General features: G+C 47.0%; 1 protein-coding gene across 3 annotated transcripts in view; it reads left to right on the top strand.

Moving 5' to 3' along the window:
* COL27A1 (collagen type XXVII alpha 1 chain) overlaps positions 1-27,799 on the top strand; it is a 165,348-nt gene that overhangs the window by 65,528 nt on the left and 72,021 nt on the right. For all 3 annotated transcript variants that reach the window (XR_012778234.1, XM_075519862.1, XM_075519863.1), the window contains exons 14-25: positions 2,841-2,894; positions 7,415-7,459; positions 11,088-11,141; positions 11,550-11,594; positions 19,429-19,482; positions 20,205-20,258; positions 20,414-20,467; positions 22,330-22,383; positions 22,688-22,741; positions 24,694-24,738; positions 26,130-26,183; positions 27,615-27,659. Coding sequence is in view for 2 of the 3 variants with exons in the window: in XM_075519862.1 (XP_075375977.1) it covers positions 2,841-2,894; positions 7,415-7,459; positions 11,088-11,141; positions 11,550-11,594; positions 19,429-19,482; positions 20,205-20,258; positions 20,414-20,467; positions 22,330-22,383; positions 22,688-22,741; positions 24,694-24,738; positions 26,130-26,183; positions 27,615-27,659 (612 nt within the window). In the remaining variant the exon portion in view is untranslated. The remainder of the gene's footprint in view (positions 1-2,840; positions 2,895-7,414; positions 7,460-11,087; positions 11,142-11,549; positions 11,595-19,428; positions 19,483-20,204; positions 20,259-20,413; positions 20,468-22,329; positions 22,384-22,687; positions 22,742-24,693; positions 24,739-26,129; positions 26,184-27,614; positions 27,660-27,799) is intronic.

Raw genomic sequence — 27,799 nt, forward strand, 5'->3', positions numbered from 1 at the left:
CCGCCTTCTTGTTATATTTGACGTCTTTGTCTCTAAATGGCAAAAGGCTGTTTCCAGCCGTTGCTTACCACAGCTTCTTGGCGTTTGCGCAGGCTTGAGGGATGTAGTGCCCAGCTGGAAAAAGGCAGACAACTTTCCCATTCGCAGTGATGCCCATAAAATGGAAGTATTGAAGCCAAGCAAGCGATAGCTTGCGTCCGTTCAGGAGTGCGTACTGAATACTGTAGGGAATTGGTACAGAAGAGGTGAAATGCGGGCTCTGAAGTCAGTGGCAAACTTTTGGTTGTCTTAAACAGGTCTCTCATCTCTCACCTTAGGTTTGACCAGGTATGTTTTTACCTAGTTGTGTGGACCAGGAGTTGTAAACCCTCAAAGGTGGAGGGAGGTCTTGGATGACATCTTTGACTGCAGAGCTTCCCAGTATAGTTTTCCTGTTCTGTCCATTGTGATCATTTCAGTTTTCAGTGTCGCTGATGGGTTTCCAGATAGCGTGTTGCTGTTGGCTGTAGCATTTTGCTTCCCTCAGGTTTGCTTTTCCAAGGTAACCAGTGTTTGCAGTATACAGGGGAGCAGGCAACCAGCATCCTTCTGGCTCAGCAAGGAACGCCCCCTCCCTGTCTGCTCCGTCGCTGTCTCTTAAGCTTTTAGCTAGCCCAGAACGTGGTTGTGTTGTCCTTCGTATCTCACGGTCTGGTGGAGCCAGGGAAGGATGTAAGGCAGTTTTACTGCAACTCCTAGTCTGAGTCAAAAGTAACGCACCCACCAGCAGTTGCAGCTTGTTGGTGTGTCTCTGGAGCTCATCTGCTGGTGGCATCATCTAAGCAATACCGCTTACTCTCCAAGACTGCTCCACCATAAACAGAAGAGGGAGCAGGGGTGATTGGAGCTTTGTTTCGCAAGTTCCCACTCTGAACTGAAGCACAAAGGTAGATGCTGTGGCTAGGAAGCCTTTTATATGCAAATATATTCCTTAGTTTTCCATCCTGATGCCCACAGTCAGAATAGCGTAGAGAATAAAGCAGGATTTTAGCCCTGGCTGAATTAACCAAGTCCAGGTGTCAGAGCCTGGGGTTAGGCTCTGCGTATTCTCTGTCCATGGGGAGCTCCTCTAGCAGACGATGATTTCCCTTTTGGCTCAGAGTCAAAGGAAGTGGATGCTGTGTCGTATTTTATCTTACTCCATCTTAAGGGGCATGCAAGAAAAAGAAGTGGAGAGTCACAGCACTCTCTCACCTTGGTGTCACAGCCTCCCGAAGCACTCTCCACTGCAGCTGAAGTTCAGAGTAGCCCTGCAGATGCTGATGTTTGAGCTGGTCCCTGATAGCTCTTGGCAGCCTGCTCCCTGCCAGTCCTTTGCTGAATGAAGTTCAAGTTCAGGGGAAAATTGAGTGCAATCCGTCTTAAACTCAACTTCTTCCTCCTTGAAAATGTAGGTGTAGTGACTAAGAGGGTTTACTAACCACAGAGGTTATGTACCCCTGTGCTGAGCTCTTTCTGAGGGAGACACAGCACGACAGGACAGGGAAGAGCAAGCTGCAGTATGATTTGCTTGTAACAGGGAATTGAGGGGCTTAGGGGAGCACAGGGTTTGTCTAAGACTGCGAGAGAGAACGTGTCATACCACCATGTTCTGGCTCTGGCTCAGTACCTCCACTCCCATTTCTATAATTGTTTGAAGTCTTCCAAATTTGTATCGGATATAATGAGATAATGAAGAAGTCTTTTGTGGTGACTTTTTCATGTAGGAAACATGGTCTTTCACAGCTCTGGGGTGTGGACCATAATGAGCTTGGAACTGTTTGTTCCTCTGGCAAGCTGAAAGATTGTGAATGCATTGGAGTGAATTCACCAGGCATCTTTGATCAGCTCCATTAAGCATCTGCATGGGCTCCAACAGGCATTACACTATTCAGCTATCCTATGAGAAGGGGGTACTGTTAAAATGCTTGTGTTAGTAGACAGGATGAAATAATTCAGATCGACAATCCATTTTTGAGGATAGTCATTGCAGTGAAGTTTATGAATTCTTCCAGAACATAAGGGATTTGCGATTGACTTTTAAGGAGGTATTGACTTTTAAGGAAATATCCTATCAGTAGGCTATTTCTTCCTGAAAGAGGATAGAAAGCACTGTATCTTTAAATACAGAGTTGGATCTTCCAAATGTGGGATTATCATTTCACATGTAAACTACACAACATAATCTTCAGGGCTGCGTATTCCTTGTTGGACATACTGGAGTACTTGGGTGAACCAAAAGGAGGACAGAGGCACTGATTTCCACCCCTTCTCTCTGCTATGCGTACTCTCGTCGTCTTTCTACGTGGCACTGCAAAAGCCTTGCCTGCCGTATGAAGCGTGCCCAGGGCTGACAACAGGTGCTAAGAAAAGGCACGGCTGATTGAGGGCTGGCCGTAGCCTGCAAGACAAGGTGTGGACACATCAGGTCCAGCAGCCTCAGCAATGGGTGCTTTTCATAGCATGGCCAAGGAAAAAGCCTTCCTGTCTCCTCCCTGATTCTTCCTCTCAAGGCTCCCATTAGTTAATGTGCAGCTGATGGCTGAGCCTTGTAAACGGTACTTCTGCTTACCCTTCATTGGCCCAAGAGAAGAGCAGGGAATCAGAGCTCTTGGCCTCACAAGAGCTTCTCCCTGAGCAGATGTACTGGTGGAGCAGGAATGGTTTGGATGAGGACGAGCAGGCTGGCTGGCCCACGCTTCCTTGTGACCTGCTGTCTACCAAAGTGCTGCACTGAGTGCAGGGGGAGCAGTTTTTAAGCTGACTGTCTTTACACAAGGGTGCATCAATAACTAATACTCATGTTTGCCTCCTCTCCTCAGGGTTTTCCTGGTGATTTTGGGGAACGAGGACCTCCAGGCATTGATGGGAACCCAGTAAGTTGATAGCTTTTTCCCTTCTTTCTTTCTGTTGCAGTAGACACCACACTGTACTGCATCATGCTGGGTAGAGCTGAAAGAAACTTTTCAGTTTGGTGGCAACTGCTAGCATTTTGTTGTTGTCCCTCCTGAAAAACAAATGTACGCCCTTGCCCTGCTCAAGCATGCTGTGAATTCCTGGGTTCAACTCAACATCTTGTAACTGCCAGGTCATCGTGTTGCCCTTTGCTTTCTGTCTCCATCTGTTGCCTTTCCTGCACCCTGGTCTTGATAGATGCTTTCTCATCCTGAGGATATGACTAGAAGAAAAATCAAGAGAGAAAAGATAGGGATGTTGCTCCTGATGAGCAGGCAGTGGTTGGAGCGTGTTGTCCATACCACAGGGCCTGATGCAAAGCCTGTGACAGCCACAGGAATCACCTTGTTGACTGGTGTGCTCTGGATGAAGCTTTGTATGAACATAGCAGGGAGACATACACCCAAAGACATAGGGACATATCATCATAAGGCACTGCAGATGGCTACGTGAGTGCATGTGAACCCTCCGAGGAGCAGGCCATGTACTCAGTTGTGTAGAGGTCTGAGGTACATAGAGAAAGAGGCATGTTCCTCTCCTTCTCACCACATTTCATTTTCTGATGCAGGTTAGCAAGCTGGTACCACTTGGTTTACATCTCACTAGCCTGTAGAAGTAAGGTTCTAAAGTACTCCAAGCTCAGTACCTTTCCTCATCTGAAGCGAATGTTAACACTGGTGCAAGAAGTGCCAGCTTCCCCGCTCTGGTGTCTGGGAGCACTGAGGGACAGACACCATAGCCCAGGCCTCTGCTGCCCTGCCCCATGCCTCAGCCGGCCCCAGCACTGCAGTGGGAGAAGTCTCCAGGCTCCTGAGTTCTTGGCCTCTCTCTGGTCTTCATCTGACCCCTTCTGGCTTTCTAAGAATGGGATGCGTCTCCTGGGAATTGGATCAGGATGGTCACAGAGACCATTTAAGCAGCTGGATGCTGATAAGGTTTATTTTGCTCTGCTCTTGTAGCACCTAATACCAAACAGTTGGGTATGTGCTGTGTTTTCCGCTACTCACAAAACATGCCCATGTGAAAAAGTTTTTGCATGCAACTTTTTGCCATGCAAAAGTTCTCAGATGTATTAATTATTCTAAATTATTTTCTGAATGACTTTGTCAGTTCTCCCTCAATTAGCATGTGAGCAGTACTGATTCATCTTTGAAGTTCCTGCTGTCTTGGTTATTCACACATAATCACAGTGTTGCTCTTGGTGTTTGATGGAATGATTTGTGCAAAATAACCCACTCCACATGTGTCTTCAAGTTCCCATTCATCATATATGCAGCTTAAAAGTTATTTTCACAAGCCACTCTAACCAGCAAGCCAAGCTCAGCTACACTCCAGCCTATGTGGGAATTCAGCACAAGAGTCACAAATGCAGTCAACTGAAAGAATTAGATTCCCAAGGAATACTTCTGCAGAACTTTTCCCATCCTTCAGTCAACTTAAGCCATGGGTCAGAGTGGAATCAGTAGTCTCAAAGTAGAAGACTTTCTAGATTGTATTTCCAGCCAGCCCACCAGGAAAAGCAGGAATCCTGGAGGTCAGAAAGACTTTTTTTTCCAAATAACTTGTTTTGTTTTCTTTTAAATTTGCAAGTTGTCTAAGCCCCATTCAGAAGATGTGCTCAATGTTAGCTGAATGCCAGTTCCCAGAGCATCAGAGAGAAGCAAATGTCCCTTCCGTTAATTCATCCAGAAGGATTGCTCTTCTTTCATCTTATCAACAGCTTTTAAATATTAATGTGCCTTGGAGATTGTAGAATGAAAACAGACTGTTTCGGCTGACTTAAAGGGAGGTTCACAGGGTCACAAGCGGAGTCACAGACGCAGAAAAATGCCAGAAAGTCTGTTTGTGGAACACACAAATATGCCGAGTTTGCTAGGTGGAGTATGCAGCAAATTGTAGGCAGGCGGGCAGGCTGCCACAGGTCCTGAACTGCCCCATCCTCTGTTTGATCCACTGAGCACTTACGCTGCTGCCACCTCTGCCGTCACATGGGGATGGCCGAAGCCAACAGTCTCTGATCTTCTTTCCGTCCCCTCCAGACAGAGCAAAGACCTTTCCAACCGCAGGGACGTTTCTCCCTCCTAGCGACTTACTGAGAACTGTTGAGCCATCACATTCCAGATCCCTGTTCCTGGAGCGCTTTAGCCACTCCAATTAGTCTCTTAATAACAGGAATTAGACATGGGAAAGGACTGTTGATTCATCTCCTTGTCTCTTGTCCCAGTGCCCAGTTCATGCACTGAGAAAAAGAGAATAGAGCCCGATTTCCCTTGCAGGTCAGGGACCAGCCTGTCATTACTGATGGCCAGGAAGGAGCACCTGTAAATCCTCCATTTCCCAGGCAAGGGACTGGCTCAAATTAACAAGTAGTCATGTCCACCTCTCCCAGGGGAATCCACCCTCTCCTCTTCCAAGAGGAAATCCTCTTGTGTCAGACATGAGGCCATGCATTTCCACATTTACTTTTTCTTTTGAGGAATACCCACGCGACATAACTCAGAAATCTGGGCAGTCCCTCCTGCAACTAGCGGGACCAAGAGACAACCATCCACCCGGTCTTCATCCCAGCCACCCTCAGAGCCTGCAGAGCTTACTGGGAAACCCAGGCCACCATGCAGCTCCTGTGCCAAGCATTCATGGGGATATTCCCTCTTCTTGCTGAGCCTAGTAATGCCAGGCCTTGACCAAAAGCTTGAAACTGACCTTATTACAGTAGCTCTGAGGATGCAGAAATCCCACCTGTGAGGAACAATCGCTCCACAGATGTCCCAATTATGCAGCAAAGGAACCGGCCATAAAAAAGCAATTTTAGGCTGGTTGAGCTTATGAAACGCTTTTTGTGTGCTCTTGCCCAATAGTCCTTTACTCCACTTCCCATAAAATAAACACACGTAACCCTTTACCCAAGGAGGCTGAGCACATTTAGTCACGTTGCGTCCCCTTCTCTTTCATTCTTTCACTAGGCAAATCTTTCCATAAAAGGGGAGCTTTATTGCACTGAAGGGGACTCCACCAGATGTGCACCATAAACTGAGCTGGTCTGTCAAAGAAAGTAGCCAGCGTGATCCAGAGCAGGGGTAGGGTTGTCTGAGCCAACGGGAAGTTTAGTATTTCCAATGCACTTGTTTCGAGAGGCCCTGTTGGAGACGGAGGTGTGTAAGAGCAGGTCCTTGCCCTGACAAGCAACCCACTGTCGATGCAGCAAGGGAGTGGGTGATCCACCGAGGGAGGCACGGGGACGGGCTGAGCATCACATAGGGATTGCTGAAGTACTTAGGTACCTAGATAGGTGATTTGTGTGGGTCTGACACAGCTTCTCTGCTGCACTTCACCTGGAAATGCCATCAGGCACCTGCCGGCACTCCTGCCACCTGCACGTCTTTGGAAAGCTGGCACGGAGGGAGTTTGTGGTGAAGCTGAGAATTCAAACCAGCCCCGCAAACCCAGATAGCACTCTGCCCCTTGAAATGGTGCGCTCTGACGTGCTCTTGAAAAGCCTCTAAGAGGAGCTGGCGCTTTCCAAAACACCCTGCTTGGGAGCAGTAAGAGATGGCAAACGGGCACAGAGCCCGAGATGAAATCTCTGCAGTCCATCTCCTGCTCTCTGCGGTGTGATTAAAGTGACTCGTCCTCCAAGCAAGTGCTGGGTTCCCTGCAGAGAGCTCCCTGCTCCAGGGACAGAGGCGCTGAGCCACCTCCCTGCAGATAAGCTGCAGCCCAAAGGTTAGGAGCTTTTTCTGAAAATTAAAGAAATGGCTTGTTGATGATCTGGGCAGGAGCCCAGATGGATGAGGCAGAGTGCAGAGGATGCTGCTGGTTCCCCACCTTAAACCAGCTCTTAGATACAGGAGGAGCAGCCTTGGAGCACCCCGTGTGCCAAACACACTCCCAGGGCCCATCAGCCAGCGCCAGAAGCTGGCATACCCTCTCCCCAAATTATCCAGTTTAATTTTCATCCCAATCCTCCTTTTCTTATGAGTTTTTTTGTTCCTTAACCACTCCCAAAAACCTCACCTTTCCCAATGCAGAGCAGCAGGTTTCCTCTCCTTCCCACCTTAGCTTTGCTGGCCCCGTGCCCCCTCCCTGCCCTGGTCCCTCTCCCTGCCCGTGCCTTCATCTCACCTGGGGCAGCTCCCACCCGCTCCCCTGCCTGCACACTGAAATGCTTCTTTTATCCAGCCTGCTCCTGGGAGGGGAAGTCGGCCCTGCAAATAACTGCAGAACAACAATCAGCCCTGTGTCTGGAGAGGCTGTGCTCGCAAGCGCGCTCACTAAGATGGAAGCTCTCGATCACTTTGGCTGGGGAAGGGCCTGTGGGGGGGACGGAAGGGGGAGGGACAGTCTTTTCCCTTCCCTCAAGCTCTTGAAACACTGAGCTGCCTTTCAGCCTCTGTTTGTCTACAAAGTGTCCGTAACCATGTCGGTTTGTCTTTCCTTTTAGGGAGAATTGGGAGCCCCAGGTCCTCCTGGAGTCCTTGGACTCATTGTAAGTACAAAAACAAATGGAGATCTGGCTTCTCAGGGCTTTAACCCTTTCAGTCTGCATAACTACGCACAGATTTTCTTCTTCCTGTGGCAGGGCAGTGAACAGGACGACTGTATGGAGGAGGCGTGACGCCTGGGGAGAGGTTGCCTGGTAGACTGGGAGGTGGAGGAGGGCAAACCCTTTCTAAGCAAAAGGGAACACATTAAAGCTTTGCTGTTGGTGCCCTTATTCCTAGATAACTCGCCCTTCTGATAACATTTACCAGGGTATTTCTTCTAAAATGCAATATTCATTCCACACCAGGATCTGTCATCTTTTAAAAAGCAAGCCCCTGTAAGCAGTAACCTAAGGACGCACAGTTCTTGCTCACTGGAGGGACCATGGGCAGGAACTGTCTGTCCTCTGGGTATACAGGAATTTTATGTGCACCTTCACCATCCCATCACTAATCCAGGTAATTATGTACGCAGCCAAATTCCACCCTTCATTACACTCTTCCCCAGCAGGAGATAAATGGCTGTAAGGATGGGTGGCAACTCATCCTCTGGCAGCTGTGCTGGGGGTTAGTGAATGCCCAGCTGAACATACTGCGGTTTATTTTTAGGTCTCAGTACTTGTTTCAAGTTATTTCATTCCATGCACAAAAAGTGGTAGGGTCTGTTAGCACTACAGCATTCTTTCAAAAAGATTGCTCCTCGGCTATGATAATCCATGAAAACTTGACTTGCAATGAATGGTCAAAAACCTTCCCCTTTTGCCTTTCCATAGCTTAAATTATAGGAGTGTGTATGTCAGCTGAGATCAAAGCCTCGATTGCCCTAGACATTGCACAAACGTAGAGCACCAAACCCAGAAATCCTAGACTCCATGGGGGAAAAGCAGAGAACATGGTGGAACAAGTGTACCCGTCTTGCAGATGGGGGATTGGGGCAAAGGGGGATTAAGGCTTTGGAAAGTTTTTCATGGAGCCAGGAACCAGGTCTGTGTTGCCTTTGTTAGTGGAAATGAAAGTGGCTACCTTAGCCATAGCAGCAGAAAGGATGTGTGCTCCTGGCAAAGAGCTGTAAGAGGAAGATTGCTATTTAAAAGAATACAAGTGAAGGTATTGTCCAAATTGGATCGTGTTTCTCCTAGCCTTTGGAAAGATTTATCTTAACCTGGTTGCTATTATCTCCCAGATATTTGTTTGTTGGAAGGTGAAAGGTCAGACACGGTAAATGTGACTAAGATCCTTCAGAGATGATGGAGTCAGGAGGCTGCCTGTCCTCCCCTCCTAGCTGGCCCCACAAGTGCCGTGCTGTTATGTGCTTGGGATAGATTGCAAGGGCCAGGGAGGGTACGTTTTGCCTGGACATGATCTGCAAAGAGGACAGGCAGTGTGTGGTTTCTAACCTGCCTTTGTGATCATTATGTTTTTGTCCCATGTTGGCTACAGCAACCCAAACAGCACCAAATTCTATGTGAGGTACAACTAAATTGCTTTTTCCCTGACTGGCCCCAAGATCTGGCATTGCATGTCCTAGACCAGGATTTAGCTCCATCACCAGGTATCTGGAGTCTGTCACCTTCTCCGTCTTGATCCATTGTTATGTTGGTTTCTACTGACACCCCAAGTTCTAATGTTTTTGCTGGAAAAGGGCAAAACTAGCAGTTCTCCTTTTGCTGCTAAGCCTGGCCTGTCTTAAACTTTAAACTTCTTCTCCCTTCCCATCTAGATGAAGAAATCATCATTCCTGTTGTGAGCTTCTTCCTAGCTTTACTTTTAAGGCAGAAAGTCAGTCCTTTGCAATGCTGTTTTTTCAAATGACAAGGAGTCACTTGCTGCAGCGGTAGCAATTGGCCGCTGTCTTTCCCAGTTTGTCTGTTGGTACCGCTCTGAGCAGATAAAAATTTCAAACAGATTCAGGTCAAACTGAGTCAGATCTTGCGTCCCGGGGTAATATGCAACTCCTGAATTCAGGATGCTGAAGCATCTCTAGTGGGATTGATCTAAGCGTGACCTCCTCCATCCTCCTGGGGAGAAGGGGGCACATCCATCCTGCCGTCTCCTCTCTACAGGACAGCACCAGCCCCATTCCCTGGGGCCTGCAGCACGGGGCTCACGCTGCAGGGCATGGAGAAGGCGGCTGGGTGTTTGCTCCGGGCTGGCCCCCGTTCAGTCGCTTCCTTCCTTCCCAGCTACAGCCACCCCCGGGGGACCGGCCGGGTTCCCGGCTGCCTCCACGCACCCCGCAGGTGTTTGGGTTCGCTGTTTAAGAGAGGCTGAAGAGCAGAATTAGATGTAACTAAAACCTCTTGCTCTCCTAATTAACTGTGTGGGCAAAGCTTTAAGTAAACGCGTTTCTACAAGAAGCCTTTATGCTGGGAGGTATGAAAAGGGCGTCTGTTCAGGCGGCGGCAGCCCAGTGCTCCCAGCGTGGCTGTGGGCCCATGCCTGCTGACCAGAGAAGCGCTCCTTCAGCAGACCCTACCCTGTTTATTTACACATTGCAGGCAAGGCTGGTGCACCGTATCACTGACTCCCTTCATGGGCAGAAAGCAGTCAAAGCTTGTTTAAATGCCGGCCGCTGAAGGCTTTCTTTTATACATGCACATGCAGGTACACACAGCGATCATGAACTCCAGTGTCCTCCTGTGCTGCAGTTTCTCGTACAAGGCCCAATACGTGATGCCGTGCTGACTTCTCGCTGCAGCAGAATGGCCATGCTGATGAGACACCGCTGTCCTAACCTCCTGTTTCTCCTCTTTCCTCCCCATATCACTTTTGGGTTGCTACCGAGCTCCGATATCTAAATTTCTCGACTATTGCCTTTTTTGCTGTTTGGGTCTGTGTCCTTTTTAACACACCCCCAGACTCCCTGCAGAGAACTCAGGAATACTGTGGTAGATTCTTTCTGAGAACATGAGTAATTTCACCGAGAATAAATACACTCTGGGATTGTCTTAAACCAGCTCAATATTTTAATGTTTCAAATGGTGGAAGAGGGAAATTAATCCATTCAAAAGTCAGGAGGAATGTACAAAAAAAAATTCTCAGATCCACAGTTGCAGACTTCACGGTGGTTTCTTAATTACTTTTCCATTATTTTTGCCACTAATTTACTAGCCTGAATTCCTTATCTAATTTTTAAGTGAATCCAGGAACCTAGGCTCCCGGTTTTGGAGCCTGACCACGCTCCCCGACACCCATATCTCCTGTGGCGCAGGAGCAGGATGCTCGTGTTATCCAGGCATCCAGCACACTCTGCCCCGTTGCCGTGGCCAGGCACAGGGGCAGCAGCACGGTGGGGCCAGGTGAGCTGATCGTGGGGGACAGCTCACATTTCCAATGTTTAGTGTCAAGCTGCTTTGGGGTCTCTTCTTTGTGGCAAGAGCAGGATGCAGATAGGAGCTGCTCTCCTGCCCTCACGTGCCTGCGAGGCAGACACCCTGTGCTTCTTTTACTTAGAGGCTGACTACACGTTACAAGTCTCGACTCGTGCCAGGATGCTGCTTCTGCTGAAGTCAGTGGTGCGATTCCTATAAATTGAGGGATACTGAGGGACCAGATAAGAGAGGAATTTCACATCACATACAGCTATCTGTTGGTTGCCCCTAATGACTTCAGTAATTTTCTTTCTCTTACTAGGGTGACATGGGCTCTGTTGGACCAATAGGCTATCCAGGACCAAAAGGCTTAAAGGTGAGAGAATTAACTGAGCTGTGTGAGCTCTTGTTCTTCCATGGCAGGGCTGAAGATTATTCTTGGGTGGCGGTGATGGTCCTGAGAGAAAGGATGGGCGGTACTAATGCTTGTCCATTGACCCAGGCACAAGACTGTTGAACGCAACATCCCACTGGCGGTCTGCAGAAGGTGTAAGTCACCGGATAATCCCAGGGGCATTTTCCCTGTGCACCTCAAGCCCACAAAGGGTGTTTAAAGAATGTGTGATGGAGCACACTTTGGGAGCAGCCTGGCATTTGAACTTGGGGCTGGGCCAGGCCAGTGCTGTGGGTCTGAGCCACCAGCCCCATCAGGGACATCAATGTCATAGACCTGAGCAAGTCTTCGTGGTGGCTCAGTCTCACTCTGGACTTTCTTTTGTTTCAGGGGCTGATGGGAAACCCTGGAGAACATGGACTGAAAGGTGATAAGGTGATCTGAATACTCCCTTATTGCACTGTGTTTTAATTCTGCATGTAAAACCCCCTTTCTAGCTTCTCTTTCCTATTCAGCCCCATGGTACTTGTTCCTCTTTGGCTGTCTCTTTGCCCCCATCCTCCCACCCTCCCTCCTTTCTTGACACTCCAGTTTTGATTTTTCTTTCTTTTATGATATCTGCCCCATCCTCTTTTCTATAGAGCTCTAGTGTAGCTCAATTATGCTCAGATCCTCTTTGGAGCTTCTGTTTCCCACTGAAGATGATGGTAACTGTAAGATTATCTGGTGTTTCACTGGGCTTTTATGTTTTTATATTGGTTATGTGATGCGATAGGGAGGAGGATGAAGACCTAACAACACTGACAGTGGGTTTGCATTAATGCATTTGGGGGAAACAGATGATGTGACAAAGCAGCACAGCTCACCGGATCAGGCAAACCAGCTGGATCCCCAGGAAAAACTGTTCTGGGTTAGGTACCTCTGCTCCTGTTCGGAGAGGCGCACCTCAGTTCAGCTTCCTGCCGAGAGGAAATTGCCTTATGCCAAACTGATATAAATCACTTTAGAAAAAGAAAAAAGGACAGGGGCATTGTTTGCAATGATTTGGTGCTGCTGGCACAAAAACACACAGCTTGAGCTAAATCAGCATGAAGCTGTGTGTGTAAATGTCTCACTGTCATGAGAACCATCCTCCTACAGATATTCAACTGTAGGATTTATTTAGTCTGAAAGAGTGGGAGGTGCAATCATTTATTGTTGGCTCTGATTGCTCAGGAGGGCAATGGAAAATGACCATTAAGTGTATTCTCCTCCTCCTGACTGATGTTTTATTCTCTTGTTAGATGTTTGCTTTTAGAGAATGATTTAGCAGCCCAAAATTGCACATGGAGGAAGTAGTGTCAAGCCAGCTGATTCCACTCTCCTTATATTACAGCAGGTCTTTGCCACAGCTCCTGTGTCTGCAGTTTCCATTTCTCCCCTGTACTGCCTGTTCACTTTTGTAGAGAGGAAGGCCAGGGCAGGAGAAGGACGTTTTCTTTAGGACAAGCTGGTTTCTTGACTCAACACCAATTCCCAGAGCCCACAGACTCTTCTGTCTGCTCCTTGGAAGAAGTGGTTGAATATCTTAAGAATCACCAACATTTAAATCATTGTTTAGCAAAATTAACCTTCCTGGACGTTACAGTCTCCATCACTTTCCACAGACTGCTCTGTTTATCCCCAGTATGTCTCCAGCCGGTTCTATCACCGTAACCAAATGGTTTGCAGCTCTCCCTAGAGTTAACCTTACAATAGTCCCAAGTGCAGAATTATCCATCCTCCCCCAATAATCCTGTGCTCAGTCTTGCAGCCTCTCTCCTGAGATGCAGGAAACCTTTTCACTCCCTCCCTAGCTACCTCTCCCACTGCATTTTCCTTGGACAGGACAGACTTCCTTCCTGGCTTTCGTTACAGCCCTTTCCTAATCCAAGACTGACAAACCATCCCTCCTGCTCAAGCCTCCTCTGTCCCTAATGAGTTGACTTTAGTTGGAATATCCTGGGTGCTATCAAACACTCAGATTAGACCAACGACGATTTCAGAGTGAGAGCGAGCTTCCAAACAGCTTATGCATATCCCTTCCAGCAGCCCAACAGCCAAAGCGCTGGGAAATACAAGTTAAAGGAAAATCAGACCTACTTAGGCATTGATGGCCACAATTCTCATCTGCTCAGGTGAAGGCGCGCAGCTCTGGCGTTGTGGGTTTTAGTCAAAGCATCTGAGTTTGCTGCACCTGCTTGCACGAGTACAGGCAAAGTTCGTCAGCTCTCCTTACATTTGGAGGAGGATTTGGCCTGAAATAGCTTTGTGGTTTTTTCAGTTATTTGGTTTTCTGATTTGTTGGTCTTGCTGTTCAGCTAGTTGGCCCAGTTTATAATACATCCCTTCTCCAACTGATCAAAAGGCTGTTGCATTCATTTACTCCCATGTTTCTTTAGTGAATGGCACCTTTAAGCCTTCTTATTTTCTCTCACTCTGATTTGGGCATCATGAGCAAAAACACTCATCCCTTCTTACAGCTTGTTTACATTTGTGTTTTAATTGTTTATGCTCTGGTACCACTAAGAAATTTAAATGATATCTGGTCTTGCTGCTTTTGCTCAGTTAGCAGCAAGGGAAAAACTCTGCCTTCAAAGAGCTCGTGGTCTAAATGCACATGTGGTAGAAGGAAGGGACATTTATGCCCTTCATGTTATGTGAGGGCTTCTGAGTCGCAGAAGTGACCGAGGAGGAGGTTGCTAGAGGTGGGAAGTGCACCCTGGCCTCTTGGACCCTCTCCTTGCTGGGACCATCTTTCCTCTTGCCGCCTGCCTCATTTCAATGAAAATGTTTTCTATCTCAGCCTTTATTGAGAAGCTGCATCATAAATCTTTCTTTGCCCCCCTTATTTTTGCCACATGCTTTTTAACTGATGCTGATCTTGGAAATAGCTGACTTAAGGAAATCCCACATATAGGAAAGTAGAGGCAGGATCTCTGTGTTCACTTAGTGCCTGGTTGGGCTTGGGTCACAGGAAGGACCCTGCGTAGGGCAGAGGGACTGACTTGTGTTGCAGGCTCCCTTCTGTAATCTCTCGCCAGTCATGTCACTGTTAGTTTCTGCTGCTATTGCTAAATAGGCTGTGACATCTTATTTAAAGGCTTTCTCTGGTTGGCTACTATTCTTTTTCCGTCCATTCGATTTTGACTTCATTATAACCCTCCATCGTCGTCTTCAGACAAAACTGTCTTACTGCTATGACCAGAAACATAAGCAGCCTCCCCGAATCTTGTATTTATTCTCTGTGTCTGTCGGTTTGAAAGTTTGCCACTTGCCATTCTTGAAACATTTCCAGACCGCGGCCGTATGCAATCTGCCTCTGCAGAGATCCTTATTCATAGCTTGGTCACCTCCCAAGTAACAGAGTTCCCCTCTCTGCTGGATGTTGAAGATGCAATTACGAGGGTGAACTTAGCTAACTAGTTGGGGATGACAGTCCAGCCACCATGCAGCAACCTTTTCCCTGCACATTGGTGTGGGTCAAGCACACCCGTCCCACCGTACCACTCTGAGCATATGAGGTCCCTTTGAAGAGCAAATTATTTCAGACTTCCAGGCTGGTGCGTTCACCAGGAATGCTGCAGGAGAAGGAAGGGCTGGCACCATACCACGCAGAGCCGATGCACAGCCCATACAACAGAAAGCTGTGTTAGAGTCCGGGAGTCCTGTTTACACCCCAGCTTGTGAAGAGGGTTCAGAAATCAGTTGAAGATGCATGATTTTCCACAGGGGTTGAGCTGCCATCTGCCAGCTGTCCAAGCATCTTTCCGGAGACTGTAAGTGAGCGCCTCAAATGGCTAGTCCATCTCCGAAAGACCTGAGCCGTATGCTAAGTGTGTTGAACGTGCAAGATGAATGAATCCAGGTACTAGCAAGCACAGACAATGCCCAGGCTCAGCCAACAGTAGCTGTCAGCCTTACTAAACATGCCCATTCCAGCAGCATATCAACACCTTACACCAGCGAGTCCCAGCCTACTGAAGGCTGAATCTTGTATGAAGATGTCAGGTGGATTCTCTGGAAAGCAGTTTCTAATAAACCCATTTAGAAACAGAGGCTTTTCCCAAAGGGATGTGAGGGATTATTGCAGAAGTGCAGTAGTCTCCTATTACATGGCCAGAGGGGAGGGGGATAAATGTCCTGGCTCTCCCCTCTTCTCCTCTGCCGTGGTTTTCAGAAAACTGGTAAACTTAGAGTTAAACTTCATATTAAAAAAAAAAAAAAAAAGAAAAGCCCTAGACATTTGGCAGCATCTGAAATGCTGGATCAGCAAGGGCGGAGAGCAGCAAACCTCACTGCTCCATGCTGACGGTAATCAGTAACTTTTCGTAATGTGTAATTCACGGCAGATGAGAGCAGCCTTGGGGGCCTCACACCTTTCATCTGCTGCCACTCACGGACCAGCCCAGATTTGAGGGGGAACAGGGATTTCAAGAGTCTCCCACATCCCCCCTGGCAAGGGATGGTCTTTTTCCTCCCGTCGTAGTTCTACAGAACTTGCCCTCTTCTGCACATCCACATGGAGCTGCCTGTGCTGTGCCCTGCATTACTCCCGAGACCCCGCAGGGCTGCGGCAGCAGCCATAGGTGCCGGTGTCACAGGGTACCTGGAGCACAACCCATACCGCTCACGCCTGGCCTGCCCCGTCAGCTCCAGGCTGCAGTTCGTAATGCCTTTCTGAGGAAGTGTTGATGAAGATTTAATTAGATGTCTGCAATCTCCTGTTTAACCCATCTGTCTTGGTCACATCCAAGTGTGTGGCCTTGTACAGGTTTGTCTTTTCATAGCTGAGGAAAACTCCTTTCACTCAACAGCAGTCAGACCAAACGCCACTAAAACCTAAGCATGATGACAGGGTGGCTGGATGGTGCGTGTGGGCAGCAGGCATGCCACCGAGGCTGCCACCTCGGTCCACCGGGGAGAAGGTCCTCACTGCAGTGCTGCGTCTTTCAGAAACACTGCTACCATTCCCCTTTGCCATGACAGGAATAGAAACCTGTTTCAACACTGAGAGGGTTTTCCCCTTCCATGAAAGGGTGTTTTCCACTGGACTTTGTTTCCTATGTTGCCTTGTTCAATATTCTACAAGGTGGAGCTCATTAATCCCAAACGCATGCATCACACGGTGGAGGCCAGGCATGGACTAGAATAAGGGGCAACATCCCACTCCTCCTGCAGATATCCTCCTTTGTATCTCTAGCAGCTAGACAGGCAAGTACAGAGCACACCAATGCTAGCCAACCCCTTCTACATCCCCCATAAAAGCTTGGTACCACAGAACGTAATGATGTTTTTTACAGCTTTGGTTTTACCACAACATGGGTCATCCCTCTGTTTCCATTTATATGTTTTCATGGAGGCAAGGAGAGGGGGCAGAGAGAGTTGCATCTGCTCTTACAGGGAGAATTGGAACTACTGTATAACCCTGAAACAAAGAGTGGGCTTGAGGAGACCACGTGATGTGATGAGTACAGAGGAAAGGTGGAGGAAGTGGAGGAAATCTTAGCTACTTGTTACATAAAGGAGTTTTATGAATCAGGACATCTGTAACTTGTGAAGGACACAGCTCAGTAAAATACCTCTAGTAGTTTCCCAGTGGTAGCTCCCTTGTATTGCTAAGCAGAAAGCCTTGGGAAAAGAGGTGTCCAACTGAGAGCAAAATGATTTTTTTGCACAGCGACCTCCTCTGCGTCCTACAGACAGCAAACACGCCTCGCAAATCTGTCCCTTCCCTCGTAGCCGCCTTTCTGTGCGGTGTGGCCTTAAGAAGGGCCTCAGGGTCTCTGAAGCTGCATTTCTTTTAGGTGAAACATGAAACATAGGCAATATCCCATGGGTAGAGCCTGTTTGTAATTTCAGACTGTACATTCCTCCTCCTCCCCCTGAGCAAAGTCCTTGCAGCCCCTTTTCGTCATCTCGGCATCGCTTTTTTTAACAATAAACAGGCCTGACCTCTTTCCTCCTTATTTTTCCCCTCACATTGAGGACACACACCCTGAGTCAGTTCAGATTTACTGTGCTCAAGGCAGGTGAAAGGGGATGCCCTAGTCCTCAGGTTTGGTTTAAGACATTAACGGCCATTGCAGATGGATCGTTCATGCCGTGACGCTTTGCTGTGCTATTGCAAGAGCACGTGAACATTTTGCGTGGAGCCCAGCTGAAGATGAGAGATGTGTTTTGCCTTTCCTGCTTCCTTCTTACTCTCGCAATGCCCATTTCTCAGAGTGGTCGGGAAACCGTTTTCTCTGTCATGCAGCCGCTATCCCACTTTGCTTAAAGGTCAGCGATAAAGGTTTGTTCCTGCCTTTTGCTACGCTCAGGAAACTCTTTTCTTATAAGCAGTCATTTCTTAATGTCCAAGTATTTCTTCCAAAACCGTACTTCAATGGCCACTTATACTGTATGGGTAGAAAACTGCGTAGTAAAAAAAAAAATAATCTTTTTTTGTTGACCCTCAGTATAGGTGATAAAGACAAGGAGTTTTCAGAGCAAACCTCTCATTTTCAAGAAAAACTATTTTCCTGCTGTCTTCTGGCAGGAGCCAGAATTAGAGTAGATTTCAGTGTTTTAAGCCTTGGACTAGATAAAATAAGTAGAAAATTCAGAGAAGATGAGAGAAATCTGGCAATGGCTGGAAATGAGCTGGGTCATACAGTAGTTTTTTTGCCATCTCTATTGTATCTGATACTTGGGGTTCATCCGAACTGAAGCTGTGTAAATAGCTGATTGTTTCCATTTGCTTGCATTGCCAAAAAAAAAAAAAAAGATGGAAAATAGTTTAAATGAAGCAAAATGTTGGTTATTTGACTCAAATTAAAATATTTTAGGTTAAAAACCAAATGAGTAAAATTAATTTACCTTTTTTTAAGAGCAACATTTCAATTTTGCTATATAAAAGATTTGTTTTGAAGATGGTTCAGTGAAATGTTCTGGGAACATTTACCAAAATATTTAAGCAAATTTAGCATGAATCCATGAAATGTTTCCATCCTTGAATCTGCATAGTTCTTAATTCTTTTTCTTCTGAAAAAGTTGTCTCCAAAAAGTCTTTCCCAACTTGAGCCTTAACCGTTCACAATTTCATTATCCCCTGAATGTTACTGAAGTAGTTAGAGTTATTTCAACTCTCTGATAACAAGTGGGTGGTTTTTCCTTGAGTAGAAGTAGAATTCCCCTGTCATCTCTTTGTAGACTTTGGCTCTGTCGCAGGGGTCCGTATGTCTTCCATGTGGACTATGTTTAAACATATAGCTCTCTGCTCTGCTATGGCTTGTTCCCTCGCTGGGAAGCCAAGTTGACAGGCATGTGCTGTGCACGGGACAGAGTTCCTCTAAGTTATTTCTGTTGGGTCTTGTCAGTGTACCAAGTTTTAATAGTCATTCCTTCTTTGGCTTCCCAAGTAGAATTTTCCTTTCTCTGCCCCGTCATGGACTCATCCTTTGTTTAAGTAAATCACTAAATAAATGAGGTTGAAAGGGACATCAAGAGGTCATCTGGTCCAACAGCCTGCTCACAGCAGGGCTAAGAGGCAATGCAAGATAGCCCACTGCTCCTAAGAAAGCCTTCAGGGATACTTATTTTCTACCCAGGGAGTCAGAATCTGTTAGGATGGTCCAAAGAGGGGAAAGAAAGATAGCTTGGCTAGGAAATATTGTCAGTGATGGTGTGCTCAGAGATGGGATCCCATCCTAATGAACACCAGCCCACCCCTCCCAGGGAACCTCAGCCTAGATATTGGCAGTGAGATGGTACTAAAGCGTAACTGGAAGTTACTCTTGTTTTCATATGGAAGAGGATTGACCTTTGATGCCAGCACTAGGATACGCTCACAGAAACGCCGAGTATTGTTTTCTTTTCTATAGAGCCTTATGAGAGAAAAGGTCCATTCATTGAAAACTAAACTAGCTCTTCTGTTCAGCTGAATTTTAACACTTCACCACCTTCACGGTTGCTGTTAGCCAGAGGAACGTAGTCTCTCTTCTTGCAGCTTCTATAGAAACACAATGCTTGGGAATTCGTATTTTTCTCTCTCCTGCAGTTTCATTTCTCACTTTAGAATCAATGTTGGGAAATACATACTTCATTCAGGATTGTTGTTACAGTTAATATGATCTACAGTTTGCCAGCAGTTCAGTTTTGAATGGAGCTAGGGATGAGACTTTTGCTGTGCAGTGCACCGGCTGGCATCTACCTGGGCGTTTTGGCCATTGCTGTTGCCTATTTTAACTCTCTGGTGATGTGTATCCAGGGTGATCAGGGAGGAGCAGGTGTTCCAGGAGATATCGGCTTCCAAGGAGACAAGGTAATTGTTTTTCTTTTCTCCATCATTTTTTTCCCTTACATGGTGCTATGTGTGGCCACCAGCTTTCTCAGCTCGTCTTAAGCCACGATGAGCTGGAGCTAGCTGCATCCTGCTGTCAGGTTCCCCTGCTTAGATAGTTCTCATTTGGGGCACGCTGTGCCTTTCTAAAATTCATGTCAATATATGGATTTTGTTGTTATTCATAATAAAAGCAGTTCTACTAGGGACTTTCTATAAAAGGGGCCATATCTTCATGCAGAAATTGGAAGTGATGGATGGGATTGATGGGGCTGGGTGTGAATGTGTGTGGTCCAGCGGCTGCAGACTCAGAGATTTTGTCTGCTCAGTGCAGCAACTTAAACCCTGACCCAGTGAAGCACTTAATGCCGTGCATAACTTCTAAGCAAATGACTTCTCCCCTGTGACTACAATATGATACTGACTTCAGCTGACTAATGCTGTACTTAGCACTGCACTGGGGCCTACATGGCTCTGAGCCACAGCTAACTGCAACAGCTCATGTGTTCTTCAGGGCTAAATTCAGCCCCGGCTTTAGCAGAAACATCTCACTGACATTACTGCAACTGTCCCAGCTCCCTGCAGGCTGAGTTCAGCCCTTAGAAAGTGCTCCTCTCTCTGCTGCAGAGGAACTGGAGCCTGGGGAATTGGTATTTTTTGATGCTTCATTGTGTTTTCTGAAAAAATGTGTGTCTCTCTCTCAGGGCAGCCAGGGTTTGCCTGGGGTCCCTGGGGCGCGAGGGAAAGCAGGCCCCCTGGTAAGTAACCAAGTGTCCTCTGCTTCCTCATCTCCCTTTCTAAAGGTTCAGTGCCCAGCTGGAAAGATAGCTTGGCAGAGGTGTGCTATTCTAAACAGGAAAGCCGATAGCCAGGAGCCAGCTCACTTTTCTCCATGTTTTTCTGATTTCTGCAGGGAAAAGTCGGTGACAAAGGTCCAGTCGGGTTTCCAGGACCACCCGGCCCTGAGGTATGTCCCACCATCTCCTTCTCGCACCTTTCCTTTCTTTGGTAACTTCTGCAGCACCCTTTCTTCAGCAATCCCACACGGTAACACCTCTCCCCTGTCTCATTTTGCCTCTGCAGCAGTAGTTATTCGATGTCTGCAGCTTGCTGCCCCACTGGGAATCGGCTCTCTGATAAACACCCATGTGGCATTTGAGAGACTGTTAGAGATGCCTATCTCCTTTCTCCATTGGAGGTTTTTAGCTGTTGAGCCGTGTACAGACAGGCCCACATAGGGTTTTGATTAGGAGGCATATGCATGTAGCTGTTGCTAATTCGTATGGAAAGCAAGAGCCAAATGCTGCCTCCCACATGGGCACCCAGCCCAATGGAGAGAGGGGACGGCTGCCACCGCTACCGCTCACCATGACACCTGAGCTCTGATACATTTACCACCCCAAAACTGGTGTGTTCTGGGGTCAGAGCCTTTGCTAACGACAGGCAGATGAGTTGCTTTAGGACAATGGCACACCAGGGCTCCAGAAATGCCGAGGCAGAAAGAGCTTTGCTGCGCTGTAGGATTTACTGTTATTTAATGAATTGAGGGCCACTTTTGTTCAAAGTGGGAGATGGGGCAAACTGTCCATCTTATACCCTCCGACCACTCTGCACTCAGATTTCCTGATCTACAGCCACCATTCCAAGTCTTTTTCTTCCCGATCTTCTCATGCAAGTCCTATATGTAACGGCTTGTTCTGTGCTTGTTCAGAGAGGTCAGTCCTCAAAGATTGTCTCTAACCTGGCAAGAGCCCCAGACTGTCTCCCACCCACCGGCCAGACTCTGTGGACACTGGTCTTTCTACTCGCCACGCTGTTGTCTGGCCCTTGAAGTTGTTCTTCAACTGCTTTTGCAGGGCAGAACACTCATTTCTTGAATCTTGCATCTCACTTTCCACCTACCCTCCTCTTTTCAGTGTAGGGCTTTGCTTCTCTCCTAGGGTGATGAGTGGTAGGGAGGACCAAGATGGGATTTGTGACCCATTCTACATGTCACGGTTTCCTGGTTTTTCCTTCCACTTTTTGTCATAGATATTGCGGAGGGTTTTTTCAGTTTTTCCCCCACAAAATACCATTTCAAGTAGAAAAAGACCCTTACTGCCCTTACAAAAGAAATTGTCACAGTGATACTTTAAACACAGGACCAGCTTCCCCCAGCACACTGTCGTTTTTCTCCTTCATAAGCAACCAGACAACATCCGTAAGGTGCTCGAGAGCCACTTCCAGCACAACTGATGGTCTGTTTTCCCTTCATCAATGTTCTGGTATTTTGCTGGGTCTGGAAGGGCTCTCAGTCGAGTGCTGCCACTTAGCAATCGTTCCTCTTTGTTGCTATTGGAAATAACCACAGATTCCTTTGTTTCCTCAGCAAAGGGCTGGTGGGTGGAAAGGAGTCGCTGCCTGGCTGAAGGCGGCAGCTAATGAGCATGTCAGCACCTTTCCCGATTCCTCGCCTGCTTCCCGTTGTCGCTGAGGCGTGCAGTTCATTTCTCGGAGCAGTGAGATTATGCACTGACTCATAAAGATTAATTAAAATCTAAATTGCCATTTTTAGCTGTGTGATGACAGGGAGGCCCTCACAGCAATAAATCTTCTAAGAAGATGGACCTAAAGGGAGCTGCTGGGAAAGGCTGCTCTTGAATCAAACCGATAGCACTGCTCCCATCGTCTTGTTTCTCGAAGCTGCGCGGTGGCCCACACATGGACATTGCCAGCACATAACAAATGCCTCGGCCCTTAGCCTTTAATTAAAACTCTCACAGAGGCTGTCCTCTGAAGCTGGCTGCAAAAGTCCACCTATGCACCCTGACTATTTCTCATTTTCTTCAGGGCTTCCCAGGTGACATTGGCCCTCCAGGAGAAAATGGTCCTGAAGGCCTGAAGGTGAGTGGAGCAGAGATTGAAGCTCTGTGTGGGGTGGGAAGCAGCCAGGGAAAACAAAGTAGTGGGAAGAGGGGAGAGAGAAAGCCCTGGAGATTCCTAAAGATTGTCCTGGCCAGCGTTTCAGCTTGGTCTGTTTGGCTTGAGGTCCCTCCAAGTGTGGGGTTTTCTTTTTTCAATTTTTTTCTGTAACAGAATTGACATTGGATGATGTCCCGTGGCTGTGAAAGAGACTTTCTCATTTTAATTACCCTTCTGAGCTTATGTTTCTATTTTCTGAGTATCTTTTCCTTTGGCTCTTTCTCAGGGAAAGCCGGGAGCACGAGGTTTACCTGGGACGAGAGGACTGCCGGGACAAGAGGTGAGTGTCCTCAGACCAAAAGCAGATTGGATTTAAAGATTAATGTTGAATTTTGAAGATTAATGCATGCTGAAATGGTGCCTGCGACCTGAAACCCTCCGGTCCCTATGAATCTGGAAGCAAATACCTATTTATATTCAGTGATCAGAGACCTGCAGAAGAGGAGCTCCCACTCAGTTGCAGTCCTGTGGTCTTTGCTTCCAGTCACTGCTGGCATCTGCTGACCCTAAACTCTGCATTGGCTTTTCTTTTAAAGTCTGTTCCCCCACACCCACACACACCCAGAGCGGGCGTTAATGCCCTTTTCCCTGCACATCCCCTTGCACAGGCATGCCCTGACCTGGCTTTTGCTTTCTGCTCCTTTTAAGTGTATTTTCTTTCAACAGTGAGACCTGCAGGCTCCGCTCTCTCACACGGGGCAATATCCTTATGTAAAAAGAGCACAGAAACTGAAATTGCTGTTCTGCAAAGATTCATTTGCCCCAGCATCTCAGAGCTTGCAGCTTTCACTTATCACTTGGTGTGAAAACTTGAAGCATCGTTCCACTCACCGTCACTAAAAAGGGACAATTGTCATTGCTTTAATTGTCCTGGAGCTGAAAATACTTTATAGCACCAGCAGAGAAGGCCCGAGTGCCCTCTGTTTACCCCGTTGTAACTCCAGTGACTTCAGTGTAGTTTCTTCTCATTTAGGCCAGTGTAAGTTGTTTGTCCAGAGTCATGAGACATTGTGCAAATAATACTCAGTGCATGCATGGGCAGGAGCTCGGTCTAATAGCACTAATAATTCTTAACTTTTTCTAGGAATTCTTTTGCTTGCTCTCTAAATGGGATTAATGCAAATTAGCTCATTTATTTGCACTGAAATAGGAAAAAAAATATTCTAGGCAATTTACAAAGGGAATCGAAGCCCTGCATTCCAGGTTCAGGCAGGCATGACCAAGCTGCCTTCAATTTACTCTAGTTAGTGAGCGTAAAAGTAAGACTGAAGACACGGACATGGACTTTGACATAAGCTGGGCTGAAGGACTTCGAATGTGCACCAGACCACACCACTGTGCCTTTACTGCTGCTGTTACCCGAGGCAGTAGGTCAAGGCTGTGGATTACATCTTTAGAAATGTGGCATGTTGTGGGTGATTTTTCTGAGCCCATTGAGCTGGGTTCCTGACTTCCAGTCCCATCTTCAGCCCGCCAGCTCGTGCCACTTCATTACCACGGCTGACCACCTAAATGAGAACAGCCAGAACTGTGGCTGCCAAGGGCTCTTTTAATTTCTCTCTTGGCACTTGGTTTTAGACACTTGAGATAATTTTTGTGAAGCTTAATTGAAGGTCTCCTAGAAACTGTAGATCTGATCCTATCACATTAGAAATTGGTGTAGAGCCAAGGGAGAGGACCGAGTCCAATTGCTGTGTGAGATTTTGAGATAGCTCCATCCTGCAGCATGTGTAGTTCCATTTGAAAGCAAAAGGGAAACCTTCATACGGTTGCCAAATGGTTCTGTGGGAGATTTTGTAACACCCTTTTTGTGGGGCAAAAAAAGAAAGAGAGAAAGAAAGAAAGAAAAAGAGAGCTCTACAGCATTCATATCCCTGCCAAATCAAATGAAGCAGAGTCATGTGAGCATGTCCAGGGTACCCTGTGGGCCAAATCCAGCCCATGATAGGCCCAATCAACTGGTGTTGACCTAGGTCAAATTTTGGATGGCCTTTGCTGGCAGGACTTGACTTTAGATTTTTTTTCCTGAGATGAGGAAGGGGGATGAGATACCTCAGAGATGCTGAGCTGCCTGCTCTAAGATTCAGAAGGACTTGGTTGTTAAAATGTGACAGCTGAGCACACAGCCTGTGTTTAACTGCTGCTCATACTACAGACCTTTCATTCTTGCTGCATGGTGAGTCCAAATTTTGTCACTACTTTGCCTTTTATTTTAATTTCTTTTCACTTCAGGGAGATGAAGGACCCTTAGGACCACCAGGAGTCCCTGGTCCAGAGGTAGGTTTCAGTCATTTACTCAGTTACTACCAGCTCTGTGGACCTTGCAATAGAATTGTAGTTAAATTAACATAAAGCTTCAAACCTCCTGGTTTGGAAAGTAATCTGCCCTTCTAAGAAACGTTGTATTGGTTCAATATTGTATTGGTTCAGGGCTTGATTCAGTCGCTTGATCCAGGATGGCTGAAAGTCAAGGCAGTGTCTTGTACAGGGTGTTGAGTGGGACTCTAATTTTATAACTTGCTTAAAGTCTCAGACTTTGAAAAACCCTCTAATGTTTAAATAGTTCGTCCTCAAGATAAAGCATGTTGACTGGAAACCACCTCTGTAACCATCCCTGATGTTTCTTCCTTGATTTATAGTATTTTTCAATGAGTAGAGGGAAAAGCAAGAAAAAAGACTGGACAGTGACACAGAGTCCTTTTTGACCTCTACATTTCTCTGAACACAATGACGTATCACAGAAACACAGTTAGAAGAAGCAAAAAACATATTATCATATCTGTGAGCTTGCCAGCTCAGGATTTTTAAATGTTTATGTACATAATTGTTATTGCAGGATATATCTGCAGTGTATATATCCAGGTAAAATATCTTGAAAATTGGTAACTGTGCTGGAGCTTCTAGGTGGATCAGAAAATAAATGTTTTATCTTGCGTTTCCTCAACTGTTCTGGTAGACACTTTTGTTCCTTTCTGGAGCAACATAATAAATCCAGTTACTCCAGTGCCTGGGACAGCACCATAAGGGTTCTTCTAGCCAAAGGGAAGGCTCAAGATGAACCTTTGGGTCTGCAGGTTTATTTCTGCTTTTCTGAGCTGTAGCTGTGAATGTCAGCCTGGCTTCCCCCACCGTAGTGACAGTCCTACTCCCAAATCCTCTCTGAATGCCAGAGATGGAGCCCATAAGAAGCTTATATGGCCAGGTCCCTGCCAACACTAAGAAAGTACCATCTTTGAATGCTCAGGCTGCTGGTGTCCTTGCTGGCATTGCTACAAGAAAACTGCTGGAAGTAGAATAACTCCAGCTGAATGTGGCACATAATAAACTAAAGGGCAGCAACAAAGCCCTTGGCTTGGTTGATTATAGTCCATGCATAATGTTTCTGATGTGATGTTTAAGTAATGGAATCGAGCTGGAGGGTCAGAAACAGGCTGAAACTTGGAGTAGCTGTCTAGGCATGTTCCCCATGGATCAAACCCGCTGTCGCTCGAGACACAGAGCTTTCCTCTTGTGTTGCCTTGGCTTCAGTAAGGACTGCTACATCTCTAGCACCCTGAATTCACTGGGAGCATTGCTTGTAAGCTGCACCAAATAGGTTCGTAGACACACTGCTGTGACCAAGGGCAGCTGCAAGCTTTTTATGTTTATTGTTCTTCCATGTATTTCAGGGTCGATCTGGCCGGAAGGGATTTCCAGGAAGACCTGGTCCCGATGGTCCAAAGGTGAGGAAAGAGTTTGTTCACGATCAGAGAAGCAGTGGGTGGAAGGGAGGAAAGGAAGCGGGAAGCATCTTTTCTCAACTTTACCATGCTCCAAGCCTAGGGTGTTCATTCCAGAGGGGGCAAGGGGAACTGGGGATTTCTCTTTTTCTCTGAATTTTGGGGTCTCTGTTTCTGCTTGGTTTCTTCAGCAAAAAGAACGAAGGGGATGCATTTTTTAAGCCATGTGCTTTATTATAAACAAGTGTGTTCTTCCTTTGATACTAACCAACCCCCCCTCCATCATCTCATCTTATTTTCCATTGCTTCTCCACGTTTTTGTTCTAAAACAATGCACATCATTCCTATCTTTGCTGCCTAATTAGCAGCAGGAGCCATCCCAGGGCAGCCCGCTCCACAAACCCACACTCAAAAGGAAAGAGAAAACCCAACAAAAACAACCTCTTCAAACAGTAAATAGCAAAAATGTGGTCTGGCAGCACATCTGGAGTATCTGCCTACTGAGAAAATACAGCTGCCATCACCCAGAGACAATACTGGTTAGCGGTGAGTCTGGCCTCTGGATGGCCTGTCCAGGGGCACTCCGCCAGCCTTCGAGTGCTGCCACGGCTGCCCTTATCCCTCGTGGGTTTGAAATTCTTCTCCTCCTCCTGCTTTTCTCTTCACCCCTCATTTTTTCTCGTTCTCTGAATTTCTCTCACCCTGCACTGTGATTTAGCTCATGTGGGTTCTTTCTGTGGTTTTCACGTGGATGCTCCGTGTGATAGTAATGCGCCTGTGCTTGAGATTTTGCAAGAGCAGAATCAGGGTGCAGCATTGCCTGGGAATGTTTGGGTTGTCTTTTATTCTTGTGACACTTCCACCAGCAGGTGAATTTTCTGGATCCCTTCTCCTCTGTCATTCAGGAACTACACCTTCCCATGGCACCCACACTCTTGCTTTCCCTAGATGCTCCTCAAATCCTCTGGTTAATCATGGTCCTTTGCTACTCTCTTCCTGCTGATGATGTGTTTCTGTCTTCTTCCATCTGTTTTCCTTGGGTCAGAAACAGCCCAACTTCAGGAACATCCCTGATGAGAACTCATGCCTTATTAAACATGAGGATAAAGCAACCAGGACTAGGCTATGCTGCAGAAAAGCAGACAGCTTATGTTTCAGTGTCTGAGTTTGGTTTTGTGAAGGTTATTGTACCACAGCATGACCAGCTGCTTTTGGGGCATTTCTCTCCAGAACAGTGAGTTTGTGTCAGCTATGTTTCTTGCTTTGGGTTATCTTTCAAGTCACGGTGGGTTTCGTAAGATGTTGTTCCTTGCAGTTTTTCCACGATTCACACGCAGCAGCCCAAATCACGGGTGTACAAAGATTCACGTTGTACTGAGGGTCTGACTGGGAGCACCAAGTAACCTGTGTGCCTTGTTTCTCCTTGGCCTGCAGGGTGAGCCAGGAAACCGTGGACGACCTGGGAAAGTTGGTGAGCAGGTAAACTCTTTGTTTTCCTTGTCTGTTTGATGATCTCCTGTGTACGATGTCTCCTGGATGACCAGGGTGCAGGCAGAGGACAGTGGCCAGGGGCTTCTGGCCACCTCAAACTTGTCCATAGTCCTGGTGCTCCAGCTGGG

This window comes from Mycteria americana, chromosome 17 (assembly GCF_035582795.1).
Source record: "Mycteria americana isolate JAX WOST 10 ecotype Jacksonville Zoo and Gardens chromosome 17, USCA_MyAme_1.0, whole genome shotgun sequence".
NCBI lineage: Eukaryota > Metazoa > Chordata > Aves > Ciconiiformes > Ciconiidae > Mycteria > Mycteria americana.